Below are 14,985 nucleotides of genomic sequence, written 5' to 3'. Positions count from 1 at the left end.
CTACAAATCTACAAACTATAACCAATAATATTATCCCACTTCAAATTTATCACAGAAGCAAGTATAATGTAAATTAAATCAGGTACAAGCAGTAACAATATGGAATCTTCAGATTAGATCTTTGTTTAAAGGTCAAAAATAGTCCTTGGGAGAAGGGCGGCATATAAATCTAATAAAATCTAATAAACCAAAAATAAATGTATAGAATCCAGGGAGTTTTATTTCTGAGTAAATTTGTGCAGGATGAACGGGATTGAATATTTTAGGCATGTTAGTTGGCATAAAATTAGGCAAAAATTTCCAGATTGATCAATTTCTATTTTTACTGCATATAGTACCCTAGTCAGAGAGAGTAATTCCCCTAACGGTGGAAAGGTTATGCAACAAAAATGTTCTTCAGATGCCCCAAGAATTTTTATTGGTTTTGTAGAACACAGTTCATAGTCTATATTTCTGAGTAAGCAAATGTAGCTCTATGTATATGTGAAATACTCAACAAAATAGCCAGTTTTTCAACTAGCATGGTAGCACTATCTTTAAAAGCAATTTGGTCTTCTAAAAAATAACTACTGGTGGGGAATTTAATGTTCACAGTGAAGTGCAGTAAAACAGAACAAACCAATTTGCCTGATTAATTGTCATCAGTAGAAAAGGATTAAAAAGGTTTGATTTTCTTATGAACCAATCATGCTTCTTTATCATAAAGGAGTATATTATTTAAAAACAATTATTTAGTACAGCTAATTCTGAGGCTAGGATATATTTTTTAACCGCCTAGACGAGTATTAATCACAAATAGACATATGTCCTCTTGAATTATTCTATTTATGCTCTGGTAATAATAAAAAATCAGTATCATATTTCATGTACATACAACACTGTACATGATCTTCTATGTATATTTAAGTACATTCAGATTTTTCTATCACTGCAGAAATATTAAACGAAAGCATGCACGCGCGCACACACACACACACACACACACACATATATACACATACATACATACAGGTCTTGGCATATTCGGGTCTTTTCCCATGTAAGATTGAGAGTATCTTGGCGACGTTTCAACGAGGTTCCACTCACCATCTTCAGGCTGGTGCCAAGAAGATGGCGAGTGGGACTGCATCAAAACATTGCCAAGATACTCTCAATCTTACACAGGAAAAGACCCAAATACACCAAGACCTGCATACCTGTACCCGTGGAAATCTATGAAAACAAGTGTGTGTGTGTGTGTGTGTATACACACACACACACACGTATGTATTTGTGCTATAACTCTCTCTCTCTCTCTATATATATATATATATATATATACATATATATATATGTATGTATATATATATATATATGTATATGTATGTATGTATGTATGTGTGTGTGTGTGTGTGTGTATATATATATATATATATATATATATATATATATATATATATATATATATATTAGTGTCACAACCCCTGGTAAGCCCCAATTATGGGAGGAAGCTAACTGCTTCCAACATCTGTCAATCGGCTCGTCACAAGAGTCCATCACGACAGAAACCCAATATTTTTACTGTTGGGTTTCTGTCGTGATGGACTCTTGTGACGAGCCGATTGACAGATGTTGGAAGCAGTTAGCTTCCTCCCATAATTGGGGCTTACCAGGGGTTGTGACACTAATATATACCTTCTTCCCTGGCTTCAGCTGATAAGGAGGAGACCTGTGGCTTGATGGCTAAGACGTTTGCCTAAGATGCAATATAGCACAGGTTCGAATCCCAGTAAGGGTGTGGCTAGCTGATGAGAGCCAAATAGCTTGAAATAGATCTATACTAGTCTCCCTTTATTTATTTATCAGCACAAATAAAAACACAAATATATATATTTATATATATGACTTTAAATATATATATATATATATATATATATATATATATATATATATATATATATATATATATATATATACACACACACACACACACACACACACACACATATATATATATATATATATACACACACACACACACACACAAGACTGAAATACTGATAAGCATATTTCGGCTGTAAGATACTTAATCAGAGAAATCACACACCACTGTTCCTGGAATTACTGGTCCATGTTCTTCAAGATCAGCGTATCCTTCTTTCAGAGCTTCCACAATATCCCAGTTGGATGGTGAAATCATTTCAGATAATTTCCGCCCAATCATTTCCTGGGTACTATATCCAAGAATCTTGCATGCTTTATCATTTGCAACCAGAATCTAAAAAAGAACAAGAAAAATTTTCTTTTGGTGGACTTTGAAGCTAAGCATAGTTGGGTTTTCTTCATACTAGGGTAGGAAACCTCCAAGAAATACGGATACAGTACATTAATTTTATTAAGGCAAAACTATTCCAGAAGCAAATAGTAGCAAATTATTTCCAATTACTTTGTGAAGAAAATTAAATAGAAGCATCTATTCAATCAAATTTGAAGATTTCTTGACTTGATTCTATAGCAAGTGATGGGCACAAATAAAAAGCTAGTGTCCTGGGATTGAATTCCAATGTGCTCTAATAGTACACAAGTATTCTAATATATATTTATTCAAAAGTAACACTAATTTATGTGATATTAAATAAATCATTAGCATGTGTAATAGTTTTTTTTAATTAAAACCATGTTTTAATTTAGCCTGTTGTGTGGGCCTTATTTTAGTTTATGATTTGTTTAGGTCACGGTCCAGTATTTCGGTGAATTGGTCTGAATTAATCACGGTTAACTATAACATGAACATAACCTCGATAGTTTGTAGATTGAGCACAAGACATATCATGAGATTAACTTCAGTAAGTATTGCTTTATCATTTACATCTGTGTTAACATATCACTCTAAATCTGGCTTGTTTATTGAACTAATCAGAATTGGCTGGATTTGGTGCATACACTAAGCCCAAGTCAATTGTGTAGCATAATATGTGAATCAAGTCAGAGGTTTTAGTCTACTCTGTTTTGCTCTATTTATTTATAAAGATAAAAAATCAGTACTCATTAATTTATCATTGCAGTTTTGTTTACAAACATGTCTTCATTAGGTACTACAAGCTTAAATAATCTGCAAAGGCTAACAAATGAGTAATCAGACAACTGCAATTTTATGGGTGTTAAAACCAGGCAGTAACATCTTGGTAAAAATACTTAATTGGCTCTTAACAATAAAGTGGCATGCCAAGTACAGTTATTAACAAAGTAAAACTAGCCCTATTTTAGTTTCAATTTTCCTACAAAGCTAGTTATAGCTTTCGCACAAATTACTCCAAAATACCTATTATTAAAGGAATAAAAAGTGACATGGAGCCTATTCCATTTTCAAAACAGATTTGTAACAGATCCCCTGTTCCAAAAGTAAATGTTAATATATAAAATCTTCTGTAGCTGTGCTTTTTCAAAGCAACTTTTTAATGATTGCACTTAATATTGATGGGAGAAAATCCTTAACCCTTGCATATCAGAAATCTGTAAGATTAACAAAGTGTTCTTTGGTAAGTATGAAATAAGATCTGAGGCTTTCTGCCCCTAATTATACATTCTACATTATAATTAAATCAGTATTGTACAACGAAACCATAAAAGATGTGTTTTTGTTTTAATGTTTTCCCACAAATTTTATCCTAATAAAATTTGTGAATTATTCAAATGTTTGATTGTTATACAGTATATTCTATAAAGACAAGAGAATTTCATATCTATTGAACCTCTATATACTGTATTTTTCAGAATATAAGACGTACTGGAGTATAAGATGCACCAAGGTTTTGAAGAGGCAAATTAAAAAAAAAGTAGGTAGGTAGATAGATAGAAGGATAGAGAGGGAAAGAGAGAGAAATACTGTAGGTAGGTAGGGAGAGAGTAGGTAGGTAGATGGGGGGGGGAGAAAGAAATGCAGTAGACAGGTACGGGAGAGAGAGAGGGTAGGTAGGTAGATTGAGGGAGAGAGAGAGAGAAATTCAGTAGGGAGGGAGAGTAGGTAGGTAAGTAGATGTTTCCAGGTGTATTTATCCATGTGCTGGAGAAGAAAATTGCTGACAATCTGCAGCACCTAAGACTTTGTTTTTGCTGGCACGGCACTTGATCAATGTAATTCTCATCGATCAGTTAAAGAGCTTTCCAAAAGGAAAAAAAAAGTTTTTGCACTCTGCAAATCTCCCAAAAATGGCCTGTTTTTCTTTTTCAAAAAAAGGCATGAATAGCCTTGGGGGGGGGGGGGCTGGCAGAGTGCTCCTGGGGATGGGGCCCCCCAAAATGAGCAAAAAACAGCCCGTGTTTTGCAAAAACTGGCCTGTTTTTGTCAAAAAAAATTGCATGCATAGCCTTATGGAGGCTTATAGAGTGCTCCTGGGGACGGGGGGGGGGGGGGAATTGAGCATGCTCATTTCTGCCCTCCCCAGCCCCCAGGAGCTCTCTGAAAGCCTCCATAAGGCTATGCAAGGCCATTTTGTTGAAGAGGCGGTGCTTCGGGAGGCAAAAAATGCTGTATTCTGTGTATAAGACGCACCCAGATTTTCAGCCTCTTTTTTGAGGAAAAAAGTTGTGTCTTATACTCCGAAAAATATGGTATACACCAGTGGCATGCTATGGGAATGCCAATGTTATGCAAATCCATTTAGTACCTCAGTTGTTCGAATATCCACAGTGAAGATGGCCTTGTTTGGGTTACGTATACTACTTGACAGTGCCTGAATGGATTCTCCCCAAGTCAGTGCATTTAAGAGAGAACAAGAAGAAGTGCTACATATGGAACAACAAAGGGAAGCAGTTTCCAAGTGATCCCAAGAGCTATGAAGTTTGCCAGTACAGATATTCCGGGCAGCTAATGAAGATAGGCAGTAGGAATTCCATCCATTTTCTAAGAAAAGGAAAAAGAAGCATAGATGCACACATACTAGAATTAAAGACAACCAGACAATTTTGCAAAGTACCAACAACTTATTAAAGACAAAATTACAGGAAAAACATTGTTCAGACATACTAGGTAAAAATAGTATAGCAAGAAATGTTTGCCTCAGTTATCACCTTAAACAAACAAAAATAACAGGACTGTCAAAAAGCACTATCAGCATATCTGTGATTTTAAAAGTTATTTGCTTGTTTATTTGTATTTCCTATTTCTAAACTGCCTAACTCCTTCAGATCTATTTACACCCAATTTCTTATATTCGCTATAGTTTCCATTCCTTTGAAGTGCTTTAGACAAGACATTTACTGCTTAATTGAACTGTAGTAACTATTCATGGAGATTTAGAAGGAATCCAAAAGTTGTCTATTTATAAGCCTTCAGTCTTTTCCCATCCATTCTATTATTTTCTTTCTCCAGAAAATCTGCTAAGAAAGAATATCTTCTTGTTAAATAGTTACTGTTCTCTTTTATTAACAAGTGCTTTATATTCCTTGTTAAGCAAGCTAATCACCTGACAAAGATGTTTTTTTCTTACACAGCCTTGAAAGCCAACTCTTCCTTTTCTTATTTGTCCAGGGAAAAGATTTGCTCAGTTCTTCACAGATCCCAGGATCAGTCGCAGAGACAGAGGGGCCTGAAATGATTTCTTTAGAAGTGACAAACTCCTTATCTGTCATGCTTGTAAGTGAACTACAGGAAGTTCTTCACAGAAACTGCAGGGTCTGAAACAGAACAGTATGTTATATCTAAAACTTGATATATTCTTTCAAATCAGGTTCTGATATATTTATCAAATATTTATTTTATATTTATAAAAAGGAGACAACTAGTAGAGTTGAATGGCCAAATAGCAAGCAAATGTGATGCTTCTGAAAATGGGAAAAATAGTAAATGCAGCAGAATACAAATCCACAGGAAAAGAAGAATTAAGATATGCCTGAAAATATCACTCATTGGGAGTTTTATAATATCAGAAGAGAAAGAAAGCATGTGTTCAGGTTAATTCCAATTTAGCACAAAGTTCATTAGTAAATTAGTATTCATTTTCTAAGCATCCCAGCCAGGAATGCCTAAGGGCAATGACTTCAAAGATAGTTACAATCTGGAAGAGACGGAGAATGGCAGAGGAAATGCATTTGGCATCTCAACTAGTTTCTACTAACCTGTCAGCAGTGAAGACCTGGAGGAGCAATTGGACACCTTCCGTGAAGAAAACACTAACAGAAATGGAACTGCTTTCAAGTGCAATATGCGGTTTGTCACACCACGAGGCTCCACGACAAGCGCAGGAGATGGCAGGGCGCCTCTTGTTATGGCTGTGGGGGGGGGGGGACTGCTTAAATTAAGGAGGATGAGCTCGCTACACATATGCTCCGAGGATCCCTTTCATTCTATCACACGAGATTTTCTTTGATGCTAAAAACAACCCATAGAGAAGTCCGCCCCCCCGCCCCCCCTCCCGAGTCATCAGAACGCCTCTATTCCTACGGAATAACTTACCCAACAGTCTACCCGAGGGGAGAAGTGTTCAGTCCGAGCCAAGTAGGCGGGGAATGACTACGTAGTCGCTTCAGGAGCCAAGCAACGCGACGGAACTAGAAGCCGACAGTTCGATAACCCAACCAGTTCTGAGGGGTGGAGTTTCCCCGACGTTCAAAGATAAAAAGATCCCGCGCAAACTGTTGCTAGGGACGCGCCGAGCAGGTTCTGTTCGGTAGAATGCAGAGGAAACTCGTCCATTCAGATCTTCCCCGCATGTTACATCTCTTTCCCAGAAAGGAGGGCTGTGTTTCTAACTATCCGTATAGGGTTTATTTTTAATCTATTACAGCATAAATAACAATCGTGGAATTTTATAGTCTAAAAATATAGCTTAAACTATTGTGGATCTTTATCCACTTTCTCTAATAAAATTAAGATTTCCTCCTCTAAGAACCATACCATACTTTTCAAAACATTATAACATAGATTTTCTAGCCTTTCTAATAAACACTCCAGATATAATTAAGAATTTTTCACTAGGATTTTTCTTCCAATAATAAATATTTTAAAAAAGCAAAAGCATCCATTAAAAAAAGAGGTGGTAGCTCCAAATCAAACTCATCTCTTAATGATTTTATGAGCACATGATACAACTTGCTTGGTAAAAATAATAGGCAGGTAGTTTGCCATTATCTTTCTCTAGGATGTCCCCCCCCCCCCATTTAGTCAACATATCTATACCTGATTATCTTTCGCTTGAATACACACTAAGCCAGCACTGCTTGGTTCTGAACTCAAGACAAATGAGTAAAATACTATCAATTTCCAAAATACGTTGTGTGCGTATATGTTTATTTCTCTTCTGTCATGTTGTCATCATACTCTTAAGTAATAATAAGCTTCCAAAAAATGCTGGCATATAAAATTCTGGGAGACACTTCCAGAAAATGATAATTGAACCAAATATTTACTATGAGACAGCTTTATGTTTCTGTTAATCCAGTACTGAATCATACTAGAACTGTTGCAAAGATTCATTAATATTATTTTTTTAATCCATTCTTAATTATTTAACTCTTTAGAGGAATTAACTTTTGAACGTATGGCTATTTTTAATTTCTATTCTTTTTTTTCCTTTTTTGCATAGAAAATAATATATTTTAAAGTATTGAAAAGCAAACAAATTTAAATATATATAAAAATTAGATACAGGGTTGTCACACATTTCAAACATTTATTTTTAAGTATTCAAACATACCATAGTGTTCATAAATGGATTGTTTGATTAAACTCAGAAGCAGCATATTTTAGATTTCCAACAATGTTTATATCATCTATTCAATTGGGGTTTTTTATAGAATAGAGGGGTGTTTTTCCATTGCTTTCTCCTGTGTAATAGGAAACAATGCCTTTGCCGTTGTCACTCAAGTATTCATTTGTTTCAAGTATTTTCCAGTATTCTTGTTGCCCAATACGGGAGCCTCTTGCTGAGCAGCTACGATGGTTTTCATCTCTGCTGGGAATACATCTTTGTAGTAAACACTTCCATAGTTGTTTATCATACTTCCTTGCTACAATGAGCAGCACAACAAGGCTGAAGGACAGATCATCCTGGAGAAAATTTCTCTCTGTTGTTGTGATGAGTCCCACCAACTTGATGACATTAGTCATTAGTCAATAAGGGTTCAACTCCCATTTTCTAACATATTGGAAACCTCTTATCCCAACGTTTACCGTATGTATTTCAAAACAGTTCTTTTCCATTCACACTCCAACTAAAATCCCCCCTTCAAATGGCGCTAGCTCAGTCATAAAGGCTAATTTGTAAGCTTCCATCACACGTATCTGGCACATCAAACTGTCATATCAAAGGGAAATAAAATTATTGGGTTTTAAGTTCCTTTCTATATGATAAAATTAACTCCAAGGTGATTTGCATTCTACAGCATGCAGAAAACCAGTTGTACTTATTAGCTTTTCACCAGGCAGTACAGATTAACCACTAGTTTCATACATCACGTTAATTCATTATGTGGTCACTGTGATTTTTGCTTAGTATGCTATGTGTTCGATATTAGCAACTGTTATAATGGTTTCCGCCAAGGTCCTCTGTTCCGGCGGGAACAGAGATTCAATCTCATTGGTCGAAGGGTCTGACAGCTCCCTATCAAAGGGCTGCTGTCAGGCTGAACCTTTGCTGGATTGTACATAGTTGTTCTGTTACAATAAAGAGCTGTTGTTGCCTAAGCCTCAGTGTGCCTTTCCTTTACCTTTTATCTAACACTGGCGACGAAGGTGGGATTGGAAGGCAACTAGGTGAACCAAAAAGAGCGTAGCAATCCAGCAAGTAAATTCAGCCTGGAGCTCAGCACGGCATCAAGCAGCCATTTTTGAGCGGCAGATTCAAAACGCCCTCAGAACAAAGATGGCCATACAGGCTCCGTACGACCCAGTCCCCAAACACTGGGAATCATACATGCTGAGGTTCGAATGCTTCCTTGAAGCCAACGACCTCATGGGCCTTTCTGAAGGCCGCAAGAAGAACATGTTCCTGGGTTACTGTGGACAGGAAGTGTTCGAGACAGCCAAGGATCTATCCGAGCCAACGCCACTTCAATCGGTCGCTTGGTCGGTGCTCCAATAGACGCTGAGGACACACTATGCTCCCAAACCGTCTAAGCACGTCCGCCGGCATGAATTTAATATTCGCAATCAAAAGGAAGGCGAATCTATCAACGAGTACGTTGCGGTGCTAAGAAAGGCCGCAGCATACTGAGAATTCAGAGACCTAGATGAACTCATACTAGACCACATCATATGCGGTGTGCGGGACATTAATCTACAGAGGAGATTACTTGCCAAATCTAATCTCACTTTACAAATTGCCTTGGACGAAGCCAAGGCATCCAAATCTGCCGTTAAGTCTACAGAAACCCTGCAGCGCCAAAGCACTCCACAAGGCGCGCGGAAGAGCGCAGGTGTACATTACGAGGCTACAGAGGCCGAGGGCACAGAAAGCGAAGATGAAAGCTGCCGCATGTGCAGTGACCGCACCAAGCCACGCACAAATTCGAACTGCGTTTCCCGCCTTGCGCAAGCTGTGGACGAGACCATACCAGATCATTTTGCCGTTTCCACGACGCCATCTGCCAGTGCTGCGAGCAAAAGGGGCACATCGCCAAGGTTTGCAGAAGCAAGCACCCCATGATGACCTGGAAGCCCAGAAGCCGACCTAACCGCCAGCAGAGGCCCAACCAAGGGGCATGGCAGCTGCCACCACGGTACTCAGAAGGCGACACCAGAGTCACTTACCACACCTCAATCAGCCAAGTCCGCACAAGGCGGCCAAAAAAGCTGAAGGTCACAGTCCTCATCGAGGGCTCTCCATGCGAGAGGGAGATCAACACGGGGTCATCATTGACCATCATGCCATGGTCTACACTCAAGCAGGCTATCCCTAGCCTGAAGAAGCAGCATCTACGCCTTCGCGACTACCAGGGGAATCGAGTCCCCATCGTGGGCCAGGGCACCTTCCAGATGAAATTCAAAAACTTCAGTGGCCAGCTTCCAGTGACGGTGGTCAGCAGTGACCTGCAGAGCTCCTGGGGCTTGACTGGTTCGAAGCCCTGGGCCTAGAAGTGACCAGTATCAATGCCTTAAAAGACGAGAGCTGCGGCGTTGTTCGCCACACTGGTGGGCTGCTCATGTGTCCTTGCCTAATCAAAAGGAAAACACCAGACGAAATTCCTTGGGATGAGCAAAAGCCTCGAAGGATCCTCGAAGGGCTCTTTTATTAGAAAAAGTTAGTTACAGCGTCATAATCACACATGGCACAAGTAAGCTAATGAAAAGTTCACAGCATTCCAGAAATAAACCAATAGAAAGTCACATCATGGCAAAGGGTGGGCAAAGGGGGGCAAAGGGGGAACAGAAGATTTCAAGTTGCATGGCATTGGGAGGGGGAGAGAGGAAACAGAAAGCTATAGCACAGCATAGGGGGGGAGGAAGGGCATGTGTGGGAGTAGGCTCACACAGTTCTTGTTACAAAAGGCTGCATAGTGAGTTATGACCGTTAGGCAATGTTTTTGCATCCCTGTGTATGTGTGTTTCAGACAGCCGAAGCTGTCCTGCACGCAAACATCCAGAATGAATTCCAACATCTCCTCTGTTTTTGTTTTAAAAAGCAGCGTCTCCCTCTTCGTCGCTGGGCATGCGGAAGGGATCTTTCCCCATGAAAGGGGTTGCCTGTTCATGTAACTCCATGTGGTTGACAATGTGAATTTTCTTCTGTGGAGCCAAGCTAAAGAGTATATTCTTGCACATTGCAAATAAAGAGGGTACACATTGAATACAGCAGCACAACAGTATCAGCAAAGCAACAAGGGTTATAATGGTCTTGACAGTATTTCCCAACCAGCTAAAATTAGGTAGCCAAGAGGTCAGCCAATCCCACAAGGAGTCCGAGGCCTTATATGTCTGTCTAACTGTTTGAACAATATCATGTAATGACAACAGGTAGCATTCAACCAAACACATAGGCCTCCTTCCTTGCTTAACAAGTAATCCAAAGCTAATCTATGTTGAGTTAAAATTCCAGCTAAAGAGTCAACTTCTGCCTGCAGGGCTTGTAGCCCAAATATCGTGGTGTTAGCTAGGGTTTCCATTTGAGCAGATAAGATACGCAGTTGTTTAATGTTCCATGCGACACCCAAGAGTGGTAGGGCTATAGCAATAAATCTTTCACCTTCTGTCAGATAGGTATTGTCAGGATCATAACCTAAAGCTGGATTGATTGCTTTCTTTTGTCTGGCCCACCCAAATTGTTTCTCCCAGGCACTATCGGGTTGAGACATGGGATGTGCTGAGATTCCGGCAGGTGCCAGAGTTCCAATAGTGCAAGTACCATTCCATACAGGGGGCAACACCTTCCCAGCCCAATGACCACAAAGCCAGTACAGGCCAGGTGGTAACCCATACAAATAATACCCATGATGGCCCCAGATTTGTTCCTGTACTCTGTTAAAGGCAACCATCCCTCTCCTGTTAGAGAATAAATCTATGACTATACTATCTTCTTTTCTACACTTAAAATGCTCAGGTAATGATAAGTGTGAACAATCGTAGCCAGTTTCTGTAATTTTGAAAGTAGCATTGCAGTGGGGATAATCCCCAACAGAAAAGCGGGGCAAAGGGATTTGCTTGGTGATACCACCAATAGTTACTGGTTCATAACCTTCATGCGAGACATTCCACCATGTAATGCAGATGGGGGCAAGAGGGGGTAAAACCCGATGTGTCAAAATATACTGGGCAGAATCGTAGATAGTATGTGCACGATTACTTTTTGTGGAATATAGTACAGTAACATTCCAGCCTGTGAGGTTTAAAGTTCCAGAGGCTAGAATGGGCCAGCCCTGCATGTTAGAGGCAGGGCCATGCGTACAAACCCAGCAATCAGACAGATTGTTAATACGGGTAAGGTTATGTATAAGAAGATGAAACTCATTTACATGCCAATCCATTGTGCGTTTGGGCCGATGATGTGGGGTGGAGACATCCTTTGCCCCAGCAGGAACTGCCTGACATTCCCCAACCCAGATAAGCAAAAACAAAATGACCATCAATAAAGCAAAGATAATCATGTGATGTGAAAATGGTCTGCAGTCCAAAGGCTTGGAAACTTCCTCCGGGGGAATGGAAGGTGGAGGGTGCTCTGCCCTGTTCTCCAGGTCAGAGACAGAGACAGCCTCAAGCTGTGGTTCCTGCTGGTTGGTCATGGTCAGGCGGCTTCTGTGTTTGTGTAGGTGGTTGTGTAGGTGGTTTTGGCAAATATGGTCTTACGTGCCGTCCTGGGATCCAAAGAACCTTGTCTTTCAGTTGGATGGCAGCATAGCCCCTTCCCCAGGTAATCAGGTCAGCAGGTCCTCGCCACGTCAGGTCAGGCAAGCAGCGATAGTAGACAGGTGGTCGAAGAGTGTCAGCAGAAGGTGGAGCTGCGAAATGACGAGTTGCTGCTGAGGAAGGCGGCTGACCGGTGAGATTTAAAAAGTTTAATGTATAGAGACAAAGATTAAGAATGTTTTGCAAAGCTGGGAGGCTAGGGGGTGCTTTCCCCTGTGTTTCAATGTAGCGATCAAGGGCATGCTTAAGAGTCTGATTAGCGCGCTCAACCATTGCCTGTCCTTGGCTGTTATATGGAATGCCGAATTTGTGCACAATGTCCCATTGGTTGCAAAAAGCAGCAAATGCTGCACTAGTATAAGCGGGCCCATTGTCTGTTTTTATCTCTTTTGGGCGTCCCAGCGATGCGAAGGTTCGAATGCAGTGGTTGATAACATGTTTTGTGGCTTCTCCCCTTTGTGGGGTAGCAAACAAGAAGCCAGAGAATGTATCTATGATTACATGTAGATACTTCCAAGGAGCAAAGGATGCATATTGAGTTACATCCATTTGCCAAATTTGGCAACATTCTGTCCCTCTGGGATTAACTCCCATAGGGAGGGAATGAGATTGCCGACTACAATTTGGGCATTGTTGAATGATTGCAGATGCCCCCGCTGACGTAAGGCCAAATTGTTTTATGAGCGCTTTTTTGTTCTGATGAAAGTAAGAATGGCTTTCCCATGGTGTGATAGCAGAACAAACATTGACATGGGGTGGGGGGGCTGATGCTGCAGCATCAGCAGCATCATTGCCCTCCTGGAGAGGCCCAGGGAAGGGCTGATGGCTTCGAATGTGGGAAACATGGAAAAAATGGGTGCGAGCAGAAATTAACTTTTGCAAAGATAAAAAGAGTGAGAGTAATTGTGGTTCCAATGAGGGAGAAAGATAGGCCTCATAGATTGATTTCACAATCTGAGTTACATAGAGGCTATCCAAAATCAAGTTAAAGGGTTTATTTGGAAAAGTGGAAAAAGCCAAAATAGAGGCAGCAAGCTCCGCACGCTGAGCGGAAGTCTGCGGGGGAGTAATTTTTGTGCACCACCGACCATTCTCCTGCCAGGCACAAGCACCATAGGTTTTGCTTCCATCAGCAAAAATAGTCATGGCCTGAGGAAGTGGGAGGGGGGAATATGGAGTGTGCCATTGCAGGGGAACAGTTTTCAAAAGAGCCAATCTAAGGTCGGGAGGTGCATGGGCTGGAGAATTTTATTAACAGCCCTCAAATCATGCAAAAAACGCCATTTACCAGATTTCTTTTTTATAACAAACACAGGAGTGTTATAGGGACTCAGGGAGGGCTCAATGTGTCCTTTTTGTAACTGTTCCTTATCTCTTTCCTCTTCCTCTCTTCTCTCTCTGTCTCTCTCATCCTCTATCTCTTTGTCTCTGTTCACTTTCTCTTTCCCTCTTTTCTATTCTTCTGTCCTTCTCCCCTCTCTCTCTTCTTTGTCTCTTTCACTCTTTCACTCTTTTTCTTTCTTCCTCTTTACTCTCTACTGCCCAACCTGTCCCCATACTTATCTTCGATTAATCATGTTTGCAATAATTTACCTACTTTCCTAATTTCCTTACTGGAGCCCTCGCTCCCTCAAACACACACACACACACACACACACACACACACGCATGCACAAAACCATTTTTCTCCATTCCAATTCAGATCCTATGAATCAATTGCTCTGTGAAACATCTGTGAAAAAGATTCAGGTGCTTCAGGCAGGAAAATGTCATCAAAGCAACAGAAAAGAAATCAGAAGAGTCAGTAAGAAAGGGAGTAGCAATAACTCCTTGAGACATGAAATCACGATGAGGAAAGACTAAAAGAGGCATCATAGGGGGTAATGAAAGAGAGGTAGCCGGGATCACTGGAAGAAAATAGGAAGAGCCAGGCAGATTCACTTGCCAAGAGATTGAAATAAGAAGGAAGATAAGAAACAGCCTTTTGTGTGGGGGTCAGGTTGGAAAGCAGGCAAAAGCGTCCTTTAAAGGAATGTAATGCTGAGGAGCTTCAAAGGCTGAGGGTGACAAAGGCATGCATACAAGGGAAGAGAAAGCTTTGGATTCAGAGTGTGAATTTAGTGAAAAGGTTTCCAAATATGGCGGGGGGGTGTCTGGTCCCCCTATCACGGCTTGTTCATGAACTTTTAAACATTCCATGACGATCCGCCAAGTGGAAAGTATTTTCCCTAGTGCCCTTGGAGGGTCATGGAAATACTTCCCTAATTTTTCCCAAGTGGCTATCCGAATTGAGCCCTTATCAGGATATGTGGGACAATTTTGATAAATATACCTGAGAAGGTCAGTAAGGTCTTTTTTCGAAGGGATGGGGAGAAAGTTCCCATTGTTTTTTAAGATTAATATTGAGGTTTTGGCCAATTCTCTAAGTTCTTGGAGGTGCGCAACCTGAGGCTTAGAGAATTCTGCCCCCATAACTCACGATTGGGAGGATGCTCCGTCTGCGACGGCCGGTCCTGGTATGCAAGGGGCGTTCCTTCGCCGGTAAGCAATGGGGGTGCCAAATGAGACGACGTGCTTGATCAGCAAGATCACGTCGGGGGTCACCAGTTGCGGCGTTGTTCGCCACACTGGTGGGCTGCTCATGTGTCCTTGCCTAATCAAAAGGAAAA

General features: G+C 40.6%; 1 protein-coding gene across 1 annotated transcript in view; it reads right to left on the bottom strand.

Annotated features, from left to right (window-relative positions):
- PASK (PAS domain containing serine/threonine kinase) overlaps window positions 1-5,610 on the bottom strand; it is a 36,884-nt gene extending 31,274 nt beyond the window's left edge. Inside the window, exons 1-3 of the mRNA XM_032225661.1 lie at window positions 5,445-5,610; window positions 4,647-4,882; window positions 2,087-2,257 (exon numbers count right to left, since the gene is read on the bottom strand). Of these exons, the coding sequence (XP_032081552.1) occupies window positions 2,087-2,257; window positions 4,647-4,882; window positions 5,445-5,610 (573 nt within the window). The remainder of the gene's footprint in view (window positions 1-2,086; window positions 2,258-4,646; window positions 4,883-5,444) is intronic.
- Between the last annotated feature and the right edge of the window lie 9,375 nt (window positions 5,611-14,985).

Source organism: Thamnophis elegans, chromosome 10 (genome assembly GCF_009769535.1).
Source record: "Thamnophis elegans isolate rThaEle1 chromosome 10, rThaEle1.pri, whole genome shotgun sequence".
NCBI classification, from domain to species: Eukaryota; Metazoa; Chordata; class Lepidosauria; order Squamata; family Colubridae; genus Thamnophis; species Thamnophis elegans.
Note: the sequence above shows the minus strand (reverse complement) of the source record. Positions and strands in the feature narration are given on the sequence as shown.